The sequence below is a fragment of the Peromyscus californicus genome, unplaced genomic scaffold (assembly GCF_007827085.1).
Source record: "Peromyscus californicus insignis strain IS unplaced genomic scaffold, ASM782708v3 Scaffold_12__1_contigs__length_115047231, whole genome shotgun sequence".
NCBI lineage: Eukaryota > Metazoa > Chordata > Mammalia > Rodentia > Cricetidae > Peromyscus > Peromyscus californicus.
In genome coordinates this window covers 53,856,952-53,876,752 of record NW_026294413.1, presented here as the reverse complement: position 1 = coordinate 53,876,752, position 19,801 = coordinate 53,856,952, and the positions used below count along the sequence as shown (strand labels likewise).

The 19,801-nt window shown below is 48.8% G+C and overlaps 1 protein-coding gene across 2 annotated transcripts in view; it reads left to right on the top strand.

Annotated features, from left to right (window-relative positions):
* Bin3 (bridging integrator 3) overlaps positions 1-19,801 on the top strand; it is a 64,073-nt gene that overhangs the window by 5,729 nt on the left and 38,543 nt on the right. Inside the window, exon 1 of one of the 2 annotated variants that reach the window (XM_052732845.1) lies at positions 17,832-17,925. The exons of the other annotated variant lie outside the window; for it this stretch is intronic. Within the exon in view, the coding sequence (XP_052588805.1) occupies positions 17,918-17,925 (8 nt within the window). The 5' untranslated portion in view covers positions 17,832-17,917. Of the gene's footprint in view, positions 1-17,831; positions 17,926-19,801 lie in introns of those variants that run through there. 2 annotated transcript variants of the gene reach the window in all.

Sequence of the window (19,801 nt, the reverse complement as noted above, 5' to 3'; positions counted from 1 at the left end):
CAGGGAAAGTTTGTGTAGTGTCCATGCACTGCATCTCATGATTTCTATCTCCTGTGAAAACAGTGCCTCCCGTGCCCTCCATGTTATCTCCCTCACCCTTAGCTGACTTGTCCTAGCGTTTCTGGCCTTGCTCTTAAGGGAATATTTGCCCTTTGTTTCTTGTCTGTACCTACCTTTTCCTTTATGCTCTACTCCTCAGAATCCTTTCTTGTTCTAGAGCAGTCTTTAGAAAACTCAGTCCCGCCTCCCTCCCTGTAGAAAACTCACCTGAGTCCCTCTGCGGTGCGTCTGACATATGATCTGCTTCACCAAAAGTTGGTGCCTGATGCCTGACACCGGGTTATGGAAACACAGCACCAGATTGTGATGGGGAGTCGGTGTCTCCGTTCTACACATACACACTGAGCCAGCCCACAGTCACAGAAACTGCTCTTGATACTAATAGCAGGCCCATCTCAGCAAGAAATAGAGATGTTATTTCAGGTTGGCCATAGCTACCAGTAAGCTAAGGCCAGAGCTGGGTGGAGAGGGTGGTGGGCTGTGGCCCTAGAAAAGAATGTTTTTGAAGTGAGAGATGAATAAAGAGAATGCACTATGTAAGGTTAAATTTTTGCACCCACACAATTCTCGCTCACTGTCTGCCATCTTGGATTCCTTTCTCTCGCCTTATGAAACTTAAGAATTCCAAACTCTGGCATTATACACAGCCACATAGAGCTAGCCTCCCTTTCAACCAAAGGAGTCCAAGATGGCTGAAAAGTCCCAGTGGTTGAACCTATAGCCCAGCCCTTTGCTGAACTAGATGTTTCCTTCTAGATGTCTGTGTGGTTTTTCAGGTGAGTTTTATCAGAGTTGAAGATATTATCGCTGGATGTCTTCATAGCTAGCATCCTGCCCCACCTGTCCCTTCTCCAACCAAACCAGGCCTTCAGAGTTGTGCTTTCAACAGTATACCACGCTGCATGATTAATAAACTCACTTCCCATTGGTGGATATTACTCAACCCAACCTGGTTCAACCACTGGGTTACTTGGCAATATGGCAGACTGCCTGGCTGGCACCAACCCAGTGTGGTGTAATCGCTGATTCAAACTTTGTAGCTAGCTAGATAAGGCTGCCCTAGATAGCATCACACTTGCTAGCCAACCTGACTAGGTTTTGTAAGTGGAGAAGAGATTTGAGCCTGAAACTTAAGGACAAAATGGACGTAATGGGGCATAAAGCTATAGACAAATAATGCCGTGGCTTGAAGTGTCCGGAGGAGAAAGAGAGGATATTGCACATATGTGCACACATGTACCACCTGATGTGGCACATTGAAACTGATGCCTGCAAAAATTGTACTTGGTGAACTGGGATTGGGCCAAAATAAGATACTTTTTAAGAATTTGAGGTGAGAAGTGTGTTTTTGTACAGTAGTGGTGAACATTGTGTGTGTGTGTGTTCATATTCACAAGTGTGTAAAAAGGAATCACAGGGTGGATTTTGGTGAATGCAGGCAGCATTAGCTTCTGGATAGTTGTTAGTATTTTTTTTAAGTGTTCTCTTTTTGACAGTCTGGAATTTGCCTGCATAGATGAGGGGATTGTGAGTTGCCTCTGCTAACCCCGATGAGCTCCCTAGTGTTCTTGGTAAATCTAAGGAAAGGTAGAGACCTCTGTGTGTCCCAAAGACTAGAAATCATGCCCCTAGTGACTAGCAGGGAAATGTGACCTCCTAAAAGGTGCCATGGAGTTTTAAAATTAAGATCTCATCCTAGATATGCTCCCAAAAGGGGAATCTCAGAAAGCTCAGTCTTAATAGAGATGAGAGAGAACTCAGAAAGAAAAGGAGTAGTTCAGAGAGCCTCGGCCAGACCCTAGAACAGCATCCATCAGACACAGAGACTAGAGGACGTCTGTGCCCAGGAGCTTCTCTCAGTGTTCCAACTCTTAAAACTTTACCTTTCCTTTGTTTAAAGGTTCCCCTCATTCTATTCTTTAAAGGTTCCCCTCATTCTACTGTTTTCAAGTTTGGTCATCTTTACAGTTCAGTGCCAGAAGAGGGGTGGGACAGGGTAGAGGTTGTGTGATAAGGCTTCTCCCCGTTAGCATAAGGTCTTTGATGTGTCCCTGACTGTTACTGCCCTAGACATGGCTAGGGCTTCTCTCTGGTCTGGACCTGAAGTAGTCCTTGCCACCAGGAGGCCCTGACTCTAGGGTAGACACACCATTTCTTTCCAACTAGCAAACACAGATATGACTGAAAGTTTTGCCAACAATCTCAATACGGCGCTGATACAAACAAACCACGACCACGGAGCTGCAAACAAGGAGAATGTCAACAAAAAGTTTAACTGCCAGGCTGGGTGGGAATCGGATCCACCAAGTGACTTCTTTAACGCTGCCTAACCTGCTTCCTGGCCACCCCTTCAGGAGTTCCTCAGAATATTCTCTCGGGGTCAGGACACATGGTCTAGTCCCAAATGTCCTTAAATGGAAAAGGGCCTTTCTGTAGGTCTCAAAAATGCCTTCCCCGGTCCTTAGGTCTCGCCTTCTATCCCTGCACTCTCTTTCTTTGCTCTGTGACTCGAACCCCTGCCATTCTGATCCAGTGTTGTTCGCAGGGCCTTGACAATTTCACGTGAAGTATGGTCACCAGTTCCTCAGGCTGACTTTCCTCATCCTGCTTGCCCAGGCCTGGCAGCCATCCATGACTTGAACTTCTCTTTGCTGCCATCATGGCTCATGCAAAGGTATACTGCTCAACCGCAAATGGGACTGCCCTTGGCATCATCTACTGAGTTCTTCACTGGAGTCTCAGAAAGTTCGCCACCTCTCACCCCCTAAAGGAAAAGAGAGGCCGGTTACTCTTGAGGGTAGGGTTGCCTCATCCTTCTCAGAGAGCATTGCCTTTATCCCTGGGCCTGTATCCTTGGAGTAGCACACTCTACTGGTTACTGCCCATTGGCCCAGATCCATCAGTTCCTTGTCCCTACCAAAGTGTCAGACTAGGGACCAGAACAGTACTGGGACTTTAAACCCTTTGGCATCTTCTCAATAGCAGGCCAAAAGAGCTCTGGTCCCTCAATAATTAGCATTGTGCTGCAGGCTGTATAGATTCTCACTGTCTTCTACTGCTCCCTGATCGCTCTCCCTACTGCTTAAGAAAATCGGTCAAGCTGTACAGGTTCTCACAGTCTTCTATGGCTGCCTGCTTGCTCTCCCAACTCCTTCGGAAAACCAGTTCATCCCAACAAGAGAATCAAAACCGCAGTTGGCCCATGGGATCTCGGGGTCCTAAAGAAAATTTCCTCTGGGCATTCTTATTCAGATCTCGGTTCTAAAAATTAGGAGGAGGTCATTTGACAGCCCAGCAGCCCTTCTGTGTTCCCTTCTGACTCTTAACCTGCTTTGGACTCCAAATCTCAACCTGGCCACTTCATTACAGTGTGACTATCCACGGACATTGTTATTGTTTACTTGGCAGTGCTGGGCGTCAAGTCCAGGTTTCACATTCTGCACAAGCATTCCACCACTGAGCCATGTACCCAGACCAGTTGCTTGTCTTACTGAAGCTTGGTGTCTGCCTGTCCTTTCATAGCTGTTGCAGAGTTCAAACAAGGTCGTCTACACAGTGCTGGCTCATTGAAGACACCCTACCAGTGTGAGTCTTGTCTCTTAGTCCTGTCCCATGGCCCTACCTTCTAAACATCACTGTGAGTAAACTGGCTGGCTGTCCAACCTGAGACTGGTGCATTATTTGAAACACATGCAGAAGACAGTGTAGCCTCGCCAGTTCAGCCAGCCACTGAAGATGTGGGTCCCCGACATAGGTACTCCCCACTCCCTGCAAGTCCTTCGTCCACCCAGAGAGAGCACAGGTTCTTTTCCCTCTTGGCCAGAGCTGAAGTTCACAGTTGTCATTTCCTGGCCTGGTTCCTGACCCTTCCTGGATTCTTCTGACCTCTCTCTCTTACCGAGATGGGTGGATGTAACGCCTTCCTGATCCAGTATCGTCTGCAAAGTCAATTAATGTGTCACTGGGCTGTTGCCTGCTTCCTGATTCTTATCAAGGATTTAAATAAAACGCAGCTGGCCCAGTTCTGCATTCTGTCCATCCCTCACCCTTGATACCAGCATGGTTCTTAGTCATCGCCCTTGAACTCAGCTCTCAGCTTCCAGTTGCTGGCCTTGTGGCACCCAGCCTCAGTTTTGGAGTGGACTAAGCTCCTGAGACTTGACGGCATGGTGTTCTCTGAGAGAAGCACAGACATCGAAGCCCTTCTCTCACCCTACCTCTTTGGGTAGATTCTCTTAAATTTGTCATTTAGCCCAACATCCTCTTTTTTTAGGTAAGGGAACAGAAGTCACAAAGGTTTGAGATTTTTCCCTATGCAGTTAGTAGGGCAGAGCCCATTTCAGATCCTCTTCTGGTGAGTAGAGGGTTCCAGAGAAACTATTCATTGCTTTTCTAGTCTAGTAAATATTTGCAACACATTCATCTAGGCATTGAGGTTCTAACCGTGAAGCAAAAGGCCCTGAGTTCTCAAAGCTCATCTTCTCCGGGGCAGAGACGGGTAAAACACAAACAAATATGTGTTGTGGCTGACTGTGATATGAGATATGGAGTGGAAACATAGCTTATAAAAAGAATGGAGTGTGCTGGAGGGAGGGATTTACTGCTCAATGGGTGGTCTAGGGCTGCCTCACAGGGAGGGGGCCTGTAAGCACAGGCCCGAGAAGTGATGGAGTGAACAGGCAGACTCACAGGATACCCAAGTGCAAAGGTCCTGAGGAGATAATGTCTTAGAATGTTCAAAGGAATTTGGGGAGCCAGAGCGGCTAGAGAAAGGAAGTTAGCCAGCTATAAGAAGTGGAGTCGGAGTGGCGGTGTGGAGTCAAATCATGGCAGCTCCCCAAAAGAAATTCATACATCCAAGAGAAGAAAAAGAAAAAAAGAAAGAAAGAAAGAAAAAAGAAAAAGGAGGAAAAAAAGTCTCAAGAGCTCTGTACAGTCCCAACATGCACCTGGACTGCTAGACCAAAAGGCAGTGACCTTATTCTTTTCCCCAGGTTCTCCCCATTTCCACCTCCAGAGCCCCATCCCTCTGTCTAGTCTGCATTTGGATTTGCTGACCCTAGCCTTAGTTTTCATGTCTGAGAGGTCCCTGGTGGTTCAGCCACTCCAGCTTAGCTAAGGAGAACCAGAATGGCCTCCCTTGAGAACCCCATCCTGGAGCATCCCACACTCCTGTCGACATTCACCAGCGTACAAGTTCCTAGTGGGATGGGTAACCCTTCTTCCTACTGCCCAGCCTAGGGGAAGGAATGTACTTTGGCCTCCTCAGTCATAAATGGTTCCTGCAAAGCCAACTCCCTGCTTTGCCTAGAGTAGCCATGTTTCCTGCCTTGGCCCCAAACTGGCAGATGACCAGGTTTTGCCAAGATGGGCACATTCCTGTGTCTACCCTCAGCCCTGAACATTCAAAATGGAACATCCCTGAAAGAACTTGATCTACCATGTTGTACTCCTTGCCATGTTCCTGGATTCTTGCAAACCTCAGTCTTGTGGATTCATTTCTCCAGCTTTTATAACAGTTAGGGTCTTTTATTTCACATCTCTTCCCAAGTCCCCATCTTTCCCAGGCCGTGTGGTGCCATCCAGAACTTCTTCACATTTCATTCATTCATCTCTTCATTTATAAAAATTTATTAAACCATAGAGTTCACAGCACTGGGAGAAGAAGGCACCCACACTACAAAGATAAGCAAGACATTTTCTCGGCCTTCCAGGATCTTCTGGGGACAGAGAGGAGGCAGAGAGAGAGAAGCAGATGATTTCAACACATTGGGACTGGTGGTTCTGCCCTGGGGAGACACCAAAATCAGAGTCTGATGGGAGGTAGGAAAGCAAGCAGTCAGGAAGTTGGGAAGGGGAAAGGCGTTTGTAGAAGATCTTAGAAAGTCCTCATCTAGGTCTCCCATAGTACTAAAGCATATCATGCTGAGCATGTCCTACATGCCATGTGCTGAGCTGAGGATACCACTTGAAATATCCCTACTGCACTCCAGGTGGTGAGGACCTACCAGGATCCTCCCTTGGTGGACAGTGGGTTACTTGCTCTTTTTGTCCTTTTCCCAAAGGAGAAAGAGAAAAAAAAAACAGGGGATCTGGGCCCCAGGACAACACACAGCTTGGCTTCTCTGGAGCGTAAACAACTGGCTTCATGGAAGTTGTCTAACCCAGATGACATGTCCCCATGCTACATCCTGGTTGCTTCTTCTGGCTACAGGGAAGACTTTCCTGGAGTTAGGAGAGGGCTGAGGAAGGAGACACCACCTTCAAATTTGCTTGGGACAAGCAGAACATCTCTCTGGGATGTGGACGCCTCCTCCATGTCGGACCCAAGGAAGGGAACTCTTCTACCATTCAGGGAAAGGACAAACTGCTACCTTCCCCTTTCCCAGCCCAGCCACTTGCTCTTCCTCTGCTGCTGGTGGTGTTAAGGTCAGGCCTCCCTACCAAAAGACAAAGCTGTCCCTTTGGTACCTGTTCTCTCCAGTGGCTTAGCCGGATCCCCATCTATAACCCTAGTTGTTGATAGAGAGGATCTGCTGTCATGTAAGATTATGGAAAGAGTTATCCTGGTCCAGAAGCCCGAAGACCATTGTGAGAGTCAAGTAGGGACACTCCTCTTGCTGTTGAGTGAATGTTCTAGAAGTCAGGTCTAACTTTAAGCAGGTCAGGTAGACAAGCCACATAGGCTCCAGATGGCTCAGAGGTGACAAACCTGGGAACAATCCTGCTTCTCTGTGGAAATGCATCTTCTGGGTTTTAGGGCACCGAAATTTCCAACCAATAAGAAGGTGTCTCATGTAACAGGTCTGTGCCTCTGTGCTCCACTGCCTGAGGAGTTGGGAAACCTGGTTTCTCCTCCTGGCTCAGACACTGGGACAAAGATGTATGACATTTGCAGAGTCACAGTCCTTCTCTGGGTCTTGAAGTCCCCATCAGAAAAGCTACCATAGCAATTTACCCGTTGAGTATCATCTGCAGAAGCCCCAGGACTGTCAGACCATACACAAGACCCACCTTCCTTTCTCTCATCTAGAGCTAAGCTCAGGCTCAGAAATATCAGACAAGGCCCGAACTCAAGCATCCCTCTTCCTGCTGCTCAGAAGCATCACTCTCTGTCCTCTGTGGATGGTTCAGGGACTCCCTCGGCTTCCTGGGGCTCTGAGTCCTGGGGCCTGGCTACCTGACTCTGGATCCTTTTGGCCTAAGGCAATGTTCTGGTCTGTGCTTGCTTCTTAGAAAGTTTATAACCCCATTTTCTCTTCTATTTTCTTGAAAATATATAGAAACTGACATGGAATATAGTCTCTAATTGAAGGTCCCATTCAAACCGAGGCTAGAAACATTCAATGGTGTGCCCTGTTAAGACCAGCCTCACATGCCTGACCAGAGGTCCCAAGTGGGAACTTCTACCCTGATGAGGGAGCAGAGGGACCTGGAAGGCTCAGAACCACTATCTCAGGGCCATCTTTCACTCCCGCTGTCGAGAGGGCTCTGATTTAGTTGTTAACCCCAAAGCAACCATCAGAGAGTCTGCCTCTCGTGAAGGTCTGGGAACCTCGATGCTTCTCATCCCCCAAGTCCAATTGTGCTCCTCCCAAAGGCAGCTGCCAGGAGCTAGTGATCCCTCCCTGCTGGCACACCCTCATGCCCTTATCTCCAAGATCAGCCATTTATTCCATCCTTACTCTGCTGTGGCGTCTGCTGGGTTACCCAACCTCCCTAGGTCAAGCCAGTGTCGGACAGGTTGAGTCATTATCTCTGTCAGCCCTCCCAGGTTCTAGGGTTGGGCTGGTTCAGCAGGCTTTCAACCTTTGACGTCTCCAGCTTCCAAGCCTGGGAGCCTCCCCGGACCAGTCTTCCTGACAGTCAACCTCATTCGGTTTTTCCCTGGAACAGCCCCTTTCCCATTCAGACCATTGAGCCCCACACCTGAATTTGTTCACTATCTCCTCATCCACCCCTCTCTGAGGTAAGTCATGGAAACTTGGACCTATCCATAAACCTCAGCCTCGGATGACACATCTATGAAATGGGGATAATTGTACTTCTGCCTCAGGGCAGGACACTGGGTCAGCTGAGTTCCCAGGATCTTCTTGCCACTCTTTTTTTTTTTTTTTAAGATTTATTTATTATGTATACAGTGTTCTGCCTACATGTATGCTTGCAGGCCAGAAGAGGGCACCAGATCTTATTACGAATGGTTGTGAGCCACCACATGGTTGCTGGGAATTGAACTCAGGACCTCTGGAAGAACAGCCAGTGCTCTTAACCGCTGAGCCATCTCTCCAGCCCCCAATTCTTACCACTCTTATATGTGTGCTAATCTCAGCTTGTACACCCTTCCCCCTTGCTCTTACAATACTTTCATGAACATTTTATCCGTGAACAAAAAGAATGCATCTTTTTGTTTGTGTTTTGGTTTTGTTGGTCTTGTTGTTGTTGTTGTTGTTTTGCAGTTTTGTTTTGTTTGAGACACGGTTTCTCTGTATAGCCCAAGCTGCCCTGGAACTCACTCTGTAGACCAGGCTGGCCTTGAACTCAAAGATCTGCCTGCTTCTGCCTTCCCAGTGCTGGATTAAAGGCATGCGCTATCACTGCCTGGCTTCAATGTCTCTTTATTATCCGTGCTGCAAGTCATTCCTTCCCATTCACATCCTATTCTCCGGGTCCCTGTAGGAATCTCAGCAAGTGTGACACCCAACCAAACAGGCCTTCAAGCAAAGTTCCCACAAATCCAGGGCCCTGCTTCCTTCTGGACCCAGCCCTGTCCTGCCTAGTGAAACGCACAGATTAGAGAGAGGGAAGCCCAAGTCTCCTCTGGGGACAAGACACTGGGCTTTGCTGCCTGTTCACACAGCACTCTGGAGATGGCGAGGCTCCCCGCAATCCCTGGTGTGTTCATCTCAGCCTATGCAACCCCACTCTTTGCTCACGCCCTGCACACACATGCACTCAGCAGCTCCTGCTCTTCCTCCCCCTCTCTGCTCTCTCTCTGCACTGTGCCTCTAAGACACACCCTCCCAACCCACCAATCCCACCCCTGCCACTGTGCTCTTACAGGCTTCAGCTCCAGAACCTGCATTGGCTTCCTCCACCCCCCAAAAGGGGGGGCCCCTGGAGGCCCACAAAACAAAAATGCCTCTTTCTCTGACACCCCTTATAGATAAGTTCTTCTCTGGCTTTTCCCACACCTGTCTACCGCAGCCCCTCACCTCGCTTTCCTTGAATGGGGGGAGGGGAGCAGTCTAAAGCCCCCACAACCCAGCCACCTCTCCCCAGCATCTGGTGAGAGGGACAAGAAGAAGGAAGAACTGTGGGTTCTTTTCCATGCGACTCCTAGATTTTGTACCAAAATGCAGGGTGTGCTCCTGTTTGCATTTTTTTTCTTTCCTTTCTGAAAATAACCATGAAACTATCATTTCCTCCCACTGCCTTTTTCCTATCTTATTTGGATTAGCAGGGCTGCTAGGAGAGGTGGTGGGGAGCCACTGACAGCCTCCTGCTTTGGCCTTGGTCTCCAAAGCTTACAGGTGGCACTTGAGGAGGTATACCTGTTGGGCAGAGTCCCTGGAGTGGAAGAGAAAGAATACAGATGCCAATCACCGTGGGCCTCTGCTACCCTCTCAATGACGTTTGGGGAACCAGAGTCAGTCCTGCCTGGTCTCCAACTTGTCAAGTATAGGGACAGCCCTTTGGCCTGCTTGCCTGCCGTTAGTTTGAGGTCATAGGGTCCAACAGTTGAGGCCCTCCCTTGGAATACAGACAGGGGAACTGCCACAGATGCGGACTCCTCAAATGGGAGGGGTTGATGCATGGGAATTTATGCTTACACAGGGAGAAATGGGGGGCATGTTATGAAGGGGCTTCTCTTTTTCATTTTTGTCTTCCCCAGTAACCCCTTCCACCGCTTTGCTAGCCATCCATGATGCTCCCCAAGAAGCAGGTCTGAAAAGAAGGCAGCTGCAGGGCAGGTCCCCAAAGGAATTCCTCTAGCCTCACCCGATTACCTTCAGGGCCATTCTACTGAACTTCACAGGGCTCCCCCACCTCCCCTGCCCTCGACGTGGAGGTGCCAACCTGGCAGAATCCCAGGCCTCTCTGACAGCTTAGAGAAACTGAGGTATTAGGACAGGGAGCAAGCACGTTTTTTCAGAAGGCAGGACAAACAAAAATGGAGGGGTGACACGCCAGGCCTCCCTGCGCTAAGCACAGTCCTACAAGATGCTCCATCCAACCGCCCCTTCCCCCGGTGCCCCTGATGCCTGTAGCTTCGTGGCTTTGCCTCTGGCTGAAAGGAACCCTGAGAAAGGTGCCCTGGACCATGGCAGTTGCAGTCCCACACAAGACCGTGGGTGGCTGAGGCTAAAAGAGGATTTGTTGGGGACTGGAGTGTCTCAGCCTGACCCTCCCAAGGTGGAGGACTGGGAGTCCTCACCTCAGCACCCTCCTCACCCTAGCTTTGATTCTCTTCCTCCATGCTGCATATCTTCCATGGGGACCCCTTCCTGATCAGTGCCGTGGGCCAGCAAGACAGGTAACAGCTGGTCTGACTCGGTGATGCCACTGGCTACTGATCTCCAGGAGTGAGCCCTTTTCCGTGCGTCCCTTAGCCAAGGCACCACTTCTCACCTTGACCAGACTGACTGGCATGTGCCTTGTCCAGTTGCACAGGACCAGCCTGTTTCATTGATAGCTCATCGCTTTCTTTGATAGTTCTAGACCACCAAAAGACAGGGGCCTGGAGATGAAGTACTCCCCCACCTCCACAGCCCTTCCCGACACATCTACACCCCATGCCCTCTAGTCCTGCCCCTTCCTTTCCTGTAGGACCCTTCTCCTCCCCCGCTCCCAGCACCGGGCTGGGTTGCTGGGCTATTTGAGGCACTGCTGCCCTTGTGGTGTAATCAGTGCCCAGGGATAATTGCCACCTGCCCTGCCAGTGTCTGGGGGCTGTCTCGTCCACAGTAATGGCAGGCAGACAGGGGGCAGCCAGGCCTGGAGCAAGGTCAGGTTAGGGCAGTCCTGCCCCTCACCCTGGTCAGCTTGCCACTCAGGGGATCTGCAAGGATTCCCTAGGAAACTCACATGCTTCTGGGAGCTGTGCTCCCCTGGGACATCCAATGGCTTTCATTTAAGGGGGAATGGCGCCCCAGTCAGGTACAAGTCTCAGAATTAATTCATTTGACCACGATCAGCCCAAACCATGAGCTGTCCTCTGATAATGGGAGGAGGGGGGCCCTCATCCACAATCTGACCAATAGGAGGTACAGCCACCAAGCAAGAAGATCTCTACCCTGACCGTCAGCCTGCCTTCTCAGGATGCCAGTGAGGCTTAGTGAGATGGTGTTTGCGAGTGAATCTTCCATAAACACTACTTACTATCTTTTTTTTTTTTTTTTTTTTTTCAATCAAAAGGCAATTTAGACAGCCTAGGTTTAAATGCATGTCCTTCTCACGGTCAAGTCTATAACCTTGAGGTAACTAGTTCAACCTCAGTTTCTCCATCTACGGAGTAGAACATAGAGGAAGTGCATTGCTGAACTGCTGTGCAGGGTACATTATCCAATACATGCCAAGTGCAGTCTTTACCTGGTGCTACCAAGACTCAACAGTGGAACTTGATGGTTATTGGAACTACAGAAGGCACAGCAGAAGCTCCTCTTTTTTTATTTTTTATTTTGGTTTTTTGAGACAGGGTTTCTCTGTGTAGCTTTGCGCCCTTTCCTGGATCTCGCTCTGTAGACCAGGCTGGCCTCGAACTCACAAAGATCCACCTGCCTCTGCCTCCCGAGTGCTGGGATTAAAGGCATGCGCCACCACCGCCTGGCTCAGAATCTCCTCTTAAACCAGTTGAAAGATACTCAGAAAAGCAAAACCAAGAGAGACTCCTAGACACTGTCTGGCAACTGTGGCCCTGGAGTTGAGTGACAGTTTACAGGCCTCTTCCCTCCAGGACAGCAGATCTCAACCTGTGGGTCAGGACCCCTTTGTGGGTCGAATGACCCTTTCATGGGAGTCGCACAGCAGATACTTACATTGGGACTCGTAACAATAGTAAAATTACAGTTACGAAGTAGCAATGAAATAATTTTATGGTTGGGGGTCACCACACATGAGGAGCTGTATTAAAAGTTTGCAGCGTTAGGAAGGTTGAGAACCACTGCTCTAGAAAAACCTGCTTCTACCTCTCTCAACCCTATTCACTCCAAAAAGTGAGCACCTAACACCTGTGGATGTGAAATATGCAAAACCCAATCCGTATTAGCAGTGAGGCGGAGCCGAAACCCTGCTCCTAAGAGGAATTGAACCGAGGTCCTGTTTCAACCTTTCTCAGTATGCTTAGCATTTAAAACGATGTGCAGTGCCAGTACTTGAAATTCTTCACACGAGTATCCACAGCTCTACTGTGCAAAAGGCCACTCAGAACAGCTTCTCTTCAGAATAGGAAGAATGGGCTACAAATCTATGCCAAGAGGCCGGGGTCCTCAGAGTCAGCCCATCCCTGACGAAAGGCCCTCCCAGCAAAGCCTAAGATGCTCCCCTGGACCAATAGGCCAGAGTAGGAGAATGCCCTAGCCCTCTAGCTTCGTAGCACCAAGGTTGGGGTAGAAAAAAAAAATCAGGTAAGAGCAACCCAACACAGCGGATACCACTCCTTGGGAACAGAGAAGGGAGGACGCTGATACAGAGAAGAGGATGTGGGTGCTGGCATTAGCCAACAGTGAATCCCAAATTCCAAACTCTTCAGGGCCCCCATTCAGGGACAGTTGTTAGTCTCACTATGTGTGGCCTTAACAGCATTCTCACTAAGGTCCCCACTCATGAGTCATGCCTTTAGTGGTTTACCTCCATTTCCCCTTCCCAGTGAACTCAGGACCTACCTGGGGAAATAGGCCACCCAGAGCCTGCTGGCCATGGCTTAATGTATTCTGATCGTTGTCTCCAGTGAGCACCTGCTACCCTGGGTTTGGCCCTACCTCCGGGGTCTCCCCAGCCCTCATCTAGCACCTCACACCCCAATGCCTGGGCAGTGCATCGTCTAGAGGGGATTGTTTTGCATCCTGATATACTCTCTCTCTCTCTCTCACTCACTCACTCATCTTTTCCCTGGGCCTGTGAGCTAATTGGAGAGAAGGAGGGGGAGGAGGGGGACGCTGCTTGCCTTCCCGTTATCTGCAGCAATCCTGGGTGACTAATGCTCCCAGTTGGTGAAAAGGCAGTGTAATCAAAACATTTTTTTTTTAGTCCTTAAAGTTAGTCATTCTTCCAGAGTGGAGGAAAGGGTGGGGGGAGCTCACAGCAAGCGCCATGAAATGCAAGCTGAGAGGCTCCTAGTGTTGGGTGGAACCAAAGCATGTGCTCTGGTGGCTCTCTGCAGATCTAAGGTCTGGGACCCTCCTCCTCGGGGGCCCTTAGCTAATCTTCCTCCACACCCTCGTTTGCCCTGACTTTCCTTGACATCTGGGTTATGGGCCCCCTGAAGGTCTTTCAGGCTGAGTCAGGAGATGCCCTTTGCTCTCACCCTGCCAGGTGCTGCCATCTGCTGGTGCCAGCTTTCCAAAGGGCAGGAAGCATCCATATTAAATTGTTCTTTGTTAGGGCCTGATCGCGTGCTGGCCCTTCAGAGCTGGGGCTCCTTCTGGCCCACATGCTGGCTTGAGACCCCACTGCACCTCGACAGAGCTAAAGACCGTCAGAGGTGGCTGGAACTTTGGGAGTCATTGAGGAGAGGTGATGGACTCAAGTGGTAAAAAAGCAGAAGCAGAACTAGGCTGCCCAGGTTGGACTCCCTCCTTCATCACTCCATGGCTGTGCTTCACACCTGTATGAATGACACACAAACTATGGCAACAGTGATAGTACCTCCTCCCTTATAGGGCTGTCATAAGGATTAAATGCTACTTGCCCAGTTAGTTGCCTAGAACAGTACATGGCGTGCCTATGTTGACTATTAACTGTTTGTCAAAATAACAAACTAAGATGGCACACATACCATCTTACCCCCTTTGCTCATTCATAGCAGGCATTACTAATCAATCACAGAATGTCTTCACAAGTAGAAGGGCGATTCCTCAATATAGTATTCTCAACAGCTGAAAAAATAGGCAGTCTAAATTGACATATGGAATGATACCCACCTGCCAACCTTGATTTAGTCTGGACCCTGCACATTGGACCCAATCCCCTTGGCTGTTGCCAAGATAATAGGTTGCTTTCTACAAATGGACAGCGAAGCGCTGTCCAGGGAGATGAAGCCCATGGGAAGAAGCAAGTAACTCTCAACCCACTTGGAGGCAGAACCAAGGCCCAGAAGGTGTTCCTAGTCCTGATTACTGCTTGCTAGCCAAGCTTCAGATAGGACACTTCACTCCGACCTTTAGGTAGTCAATGTGGGCTTCCCATCCTCCACAAACTCTTTTACTCTGGCATCCTCTTCTTCTGCCACTCCGGCTTGTCATTTCATGTCATTCGCTCTTGGCTTCTCAGGGAACTCTGTTTCAGCGGTAACCTTCTAGGCAGGTGCCAAGCAGGAAGAGCGCTGCAGGCCTGGGTCCTGTTCTGCTTCTGGAACCTCCCTGAGCCTGGCATAGTAAGAGAGTCTGGCCAGCCATAAACTTCATATGGGAAAGGCTGGGACAGAGCAGGATGTAACATGTCCTGAGACAAGGCCCCATAGAAAGCATTTGTATATTCTGAGTTAAAGACTCCAGGGAGAGGTCGGGGAAATAATAAATCAGTTCTTCTACAGCTTTATTGATGAAATAGACCTCTGCCACCTGACATCTGGAGAAGAAGCGATATTTACAAGGCTTGCAATCAGGAGCATCACCTCTACCTGAAGGGCCTCCACTCTCAGTGTTTACTTATAAACCCACTCTGCTCCTTCCCACCCCTCCTCTGGAGAGGCAGGATCAACCTGTATTGCACTGTCCTTCGGTTATAGAAAGGCAAGTCATAGGTTCTAATCCGGCAGGCCAACCTTTCCTCAACAGTGAGATATATGCATGCATTCCTGTGCACAGCCACCTGGGGACAAGTGCCACTCACAGGCAAGTTCACAGAGGGAAGCTTCAAGATGTGCAGAACAGGAAGAGGCCTGACTGTCCACCCTCAGCCCTGCTTACTGAGAGGAAGGAAGGCCATGTGTTAAGCTCAGAGACTTGCAGACACTTTCTAGACAGACCCTGGAAGCCAGCATTATCCCCAGTAACTGAGAAGGTCTTGCTGATTATGTTAAAAGTCTGAGGTGGACGGTAAACAAACAGCCCCAGTTAGGCCACGAGCTGAATCTGTTTCTCCCAGAAGATTCATATTTAGCTTCATTCTCAGACGTCAATGATTGCTCAGACCTGCTCATTTCTCTGGGCTTGCCTCTCTATTCGGATCCTGTCTCCTCTGTCCTATTTCCCAAGAACCTCTAGAAATAGTGGTTCTCAATCTGCAGGTCACAACCTCTTTGGGAGGGTTCAAATGACCCTTTCATAGGGATCGTATACCCTGCCTATCAGATATTTATGTTATGATTCATAACAGTAGCAAAATTATCATTACATGAGGAACTGTATTAAAGAGCCACAGCATTAGGAAGGTTGAGAACCATACTGCTCTAGAATCAACGAAACAGTGAACTTGGAAATGGACTGAGGGAGACTTCAGTAGTGTTATCCATCTACCCCTCCCAATGACCAGGGAACTGATGTGACTTTTGTGAAATGGGTCATGCTGCCAAAGAGGGAATTAGAGCCCCTGAATTCTTCTGACTCTTAGTCCACATCTCATCCATTCTTATCCCGCAAAATGTGTCTGCTACTCTAACCCACAGCCCCTAAACAGACTTCCCTCGGTGTACAGCAGCAGCCTAGTCTAAAACTTTTGAAAATATTTATCACTATGGGCAATGTCTGAGGGAGGTCAAGTATGGGGAAGGGAGGAAATGGGGCTGAACCATCCATAGGTGCTGGAACATCAAGAGACTCATATACACATACTACCCCCTTCCATTCATCTCCCCTGTACAAAAAGCAGTAAGGACCAAGACTCTCCCTGTCCAAGCTCTCTGCCTGAGCTGCGATTCAAGGATTCTGGGTCTTCTCTTCAAGACTGCTCCTGCACTCATGCTTGCTTGTTTCCTGAAAAATAGCATGGTGATGGAGCTGATCTGTGTGATGTCTTTGGGGACCCACCTCCCACTGGAAAGCCTTTTTAAACTAAACTATGAACCATCCCTTGTTCCTCCTACCCTGAGGCTCTGTGCCTTAGGAATTTGAGACATATTGTATATACCTTCTGCTCTAGGTCACAGGGGCTTAGCTGCTCCCCAGGCTGTGCCTACAACCATTAAGGTCCATTTGAAGAAAGAAAATTCCCTAGAGAGAAGGTCAGGGGTAGGATTAGGCAATGGTTCTCACTGCTTTCTTTTCTCTCTTCTAAAACAGGAACTTGGGCAGAGAAACCCAGTTCAGTGCAGAACTCCAGGCAGTTTGTGATACAGTGAGGCTCTGAATTCTGAGGCCAAAGACAAATCAGCTGTTTGCCTAGCTCTTGTTCTTCTAAACTAACAAGGCCCAGGGCCCCCTAACAGGCTGCCCAGCACCTTGTTCTAGCTCATCTTGTTTCTTCATCTTGTTCTTGTTCTTGTTCTTGTTGTTCTTGTTCTTGTTCTTGTTCTTCTTCTTCTTCTTCTTCTTCTTCTTCTTCCTCTTCCTCTTCCTCCTCCTCCTCCTTCTTCCTCTCCTCCTTCTCTCCTTCTTCTCTCTCCAAAAGACAGTAGCTCTGCCAGGGCATAGGGACAAGATCAATACTCCTTTTGCAAGGTTGTATCCCCCAGGTTAGCACCGTACCTGGCACATTTTTGTTAAATGAAGAAATAGAACTTGGGGTCTTTCCTAACATTGTTGCAGAGTTCTTCATATACCCTCCTCTTTTGTTGTTGTTGTTGTTTTGTTTGGTGGGTTTTGGTGTATTGTTTTGTCTTGAGACAGGGACTGATTATGAAGTCCAGATGGGCCTTGCATTTGCTACATAGCCAAGACTAGCCTCGAACTTGTGACTCCCCTCTGCTATAACCTCCAGAGTGTTGTGATTACAGTTACATGTCATCACACCGATGCTCTCTTCCCTCTTAAATAGCCGCACAGAATATTCTACCATGAAAAGCACCTACTCTGCTTCCATTTGAGCCCCGAACCACTTTGAAAGGCAGGGGGGAGGGGAGGAAAGGGAAGGGGACACAGGGACACCTGCTTGTTTTTACAGGTGATGCATGTGAGACATGCAATTTTTTTTTTTTTTTTTTTTTTTTTTTTTTTGGTTTTTCGAGACAGGGTTTCTCTGTGTAGCTTTGCGCCTTTCCTGGAACTCGCTTTGGAGACCAGGCTGGCCTCGAACTCACAGAGATCCGCCTGGCTCTGCCTCCCGAGTGCTAGGATTAAAGGCGTGCGCCACCACCGCCCGGCTGAGACATGCAATATTTTATAGATACGAAAAGAGTATAGAGTAAACCCAAGCTTCTCTTCCACCGCGTCTCCTCTAGCCCCTTCCCCACGACAATTTCTGCTTGTGTGTCTGGGTTAGAAACCCCATATCAGACAGAGAAACTGCGGTGACTAGCCGGTGAAGGGCTCTATAGAGACAGCCTCACAGCCCGATCCAGGGCGCAACCGTATCTTGCAAAGGAAACTCCTCCTCAAACAGCAAGCAAACCAAGGGTTAACGCGTAGACCCGCCTCCTTCCCGCCCCTTCCGGGTAGAGGGGGCGGGTCCTACATCACTTCCTGGAGACTGACCGAATCCGGAAGTGATCCTCGAGAACCAACTTTCTGCCGAGGACCCCGGTAGCAGGCGTGGGTTTGGGACCATGAGCTGGTGAGTGAGGCCGGGCGGCGTCGGCTGGAGCCAAGGGCAGCCCGACAGCCCCGCTCCTTAGGGGTTCCGGGAACCTCCTCGGTGCCCTCCCGGAGGCTCCATCTCTCGGCCGGACTCCCGGGAAGGCAGGCTGGAGGATCTCCTAGCCTGGGACCCCTGCTCCTGATCCTGTTGCCTGCTCTCTCTCCCACCTCGTCTCTTTCCAGCTCCTTGGTGTGAGGAATCTCTCTTCCCTCTTCTCTCAAGTATCCATTGAGGTGGAGTCAGTGTCTTCCTTCGCTCCCGTGGGCATCTCTCCACCACGCCTGTCCGCTCCGGAGCTGTGTCCCTCACTGAGGCAGTCTAGGCACAGTTCCCTGATTCAAAAAAATCCATCTGCTTTCAGACAACTGAAATAGTACCACCCAAACAGTCCTCAAAAGACAAAATTCTTTTTTAAAAATTTAAAAGTTGATTCTCACATGGAAGGGGCCAGAGTCACACCACACACACCCTTTTAATGTGTGACTGGACTGTTTGAATCTTTCCAGGGCTATGAACCAATGCCCGCCCTCTAAAATAGACATAGTTCTCTCAAATTTTATGGGATTCGTCAAACCAAGGAGGCCTAGAGCTGGGGTGTCGCAGTTGCCAGTGGTGAGGTGATCACAGTGGACACTTTCTAATGTTTGTGTTTAGTTTGTTGTAGAAGGTTCGCTTTCCCCAAAGCCTTATTTATTCGTTGCTCTGTTTTTTGTTTTTTAGGGGTTTTTTTTTTATGTTCACAAGAAAAAAGCTATGAATTTTCTGCCTTCCCAGGGCTTCTTTAAAGGCTGTCCATGCCAAGGACTTTACCGTTAGTGTCCACAGTACCCCGCCTCACAAACTCCAACTGTTTATAATGCATTTTTATGAATAAATTGGCTTCCAGAGAGGTACCAGATGAATCAGTCCTCTTTAGAGCCCAAGTTCTATTAATGTAGGGGCCATACTTGCTCAGAGCTCCCAGCCTGTTATGCAAAATAAGTGCACGGTAGTCAACTGTGAATGAATGAAATTAGCTAGTCACCCTCTGGGAAGGCTTTCACGCTTGACCACCAGTGGAGACCAAGCTTTGGCCACCAGCAGCTCATGTCAGTCAATGTCAGAGATAGCTCTCTAATGTACGGTCTAAACCATTTCTGTCCCTTCCTTCACCAGCTTCTCAGACTGAGATTAATTTGTGGACAGATTTCAGGCAGCCGGAGAAGTGGTGAAGGGAAACCCCCTGCAATGCTCTAATAAGCCCCAGCAGGAGCCGTCCAGTTCCCCTCAACCTTTCGTTCCAAGAATTCAACAAAGGGCTGGAACCCCCAGAAGCTAACTTCCCTGCCTTGTTATAGCTTGGCTACTGACAGGGCAGGTGGCACTTCCGCAATTCCCTTTCCTAAAGGAATTGTTTCTTTGAAGCCTCCGTCTGGGTCTCCCAGCCTAATGAAGCCGTCTTGTGTTGTGCACCTTGAGTCTTTAAATCTCTCTTGCTTTATTTTATTTTTTTTTGAAGTAGAAAGCAGAAAATACATGTGCTTTTTTGTTTAGACTGGCATTTATACTTTTAAAAAATGGAATGTGTTTTTTTTTTTTCTTCCTCTTTACTAATTGGAAAGAGAGTAGAACAGAGACCACAGAGGTATGATTCTCCGGATGAGCTGACACAAGTTGTTTTCATCTGTCTTTCAGAATGTTTCTTTTTCTGAAAAACTAGCGGCGGCCCATTTCCTGAAGCCCATCAGGTTGGAGAGAATTTAAATTGGCAGCAACTACCAGGAGCTGAGGTTTTCATGAACTAATTTACCAGTACGGGCACATCTTAGTACCTCCTCAGATTGAGGGTCACAACCAAAAGGGTGGCTTTGTC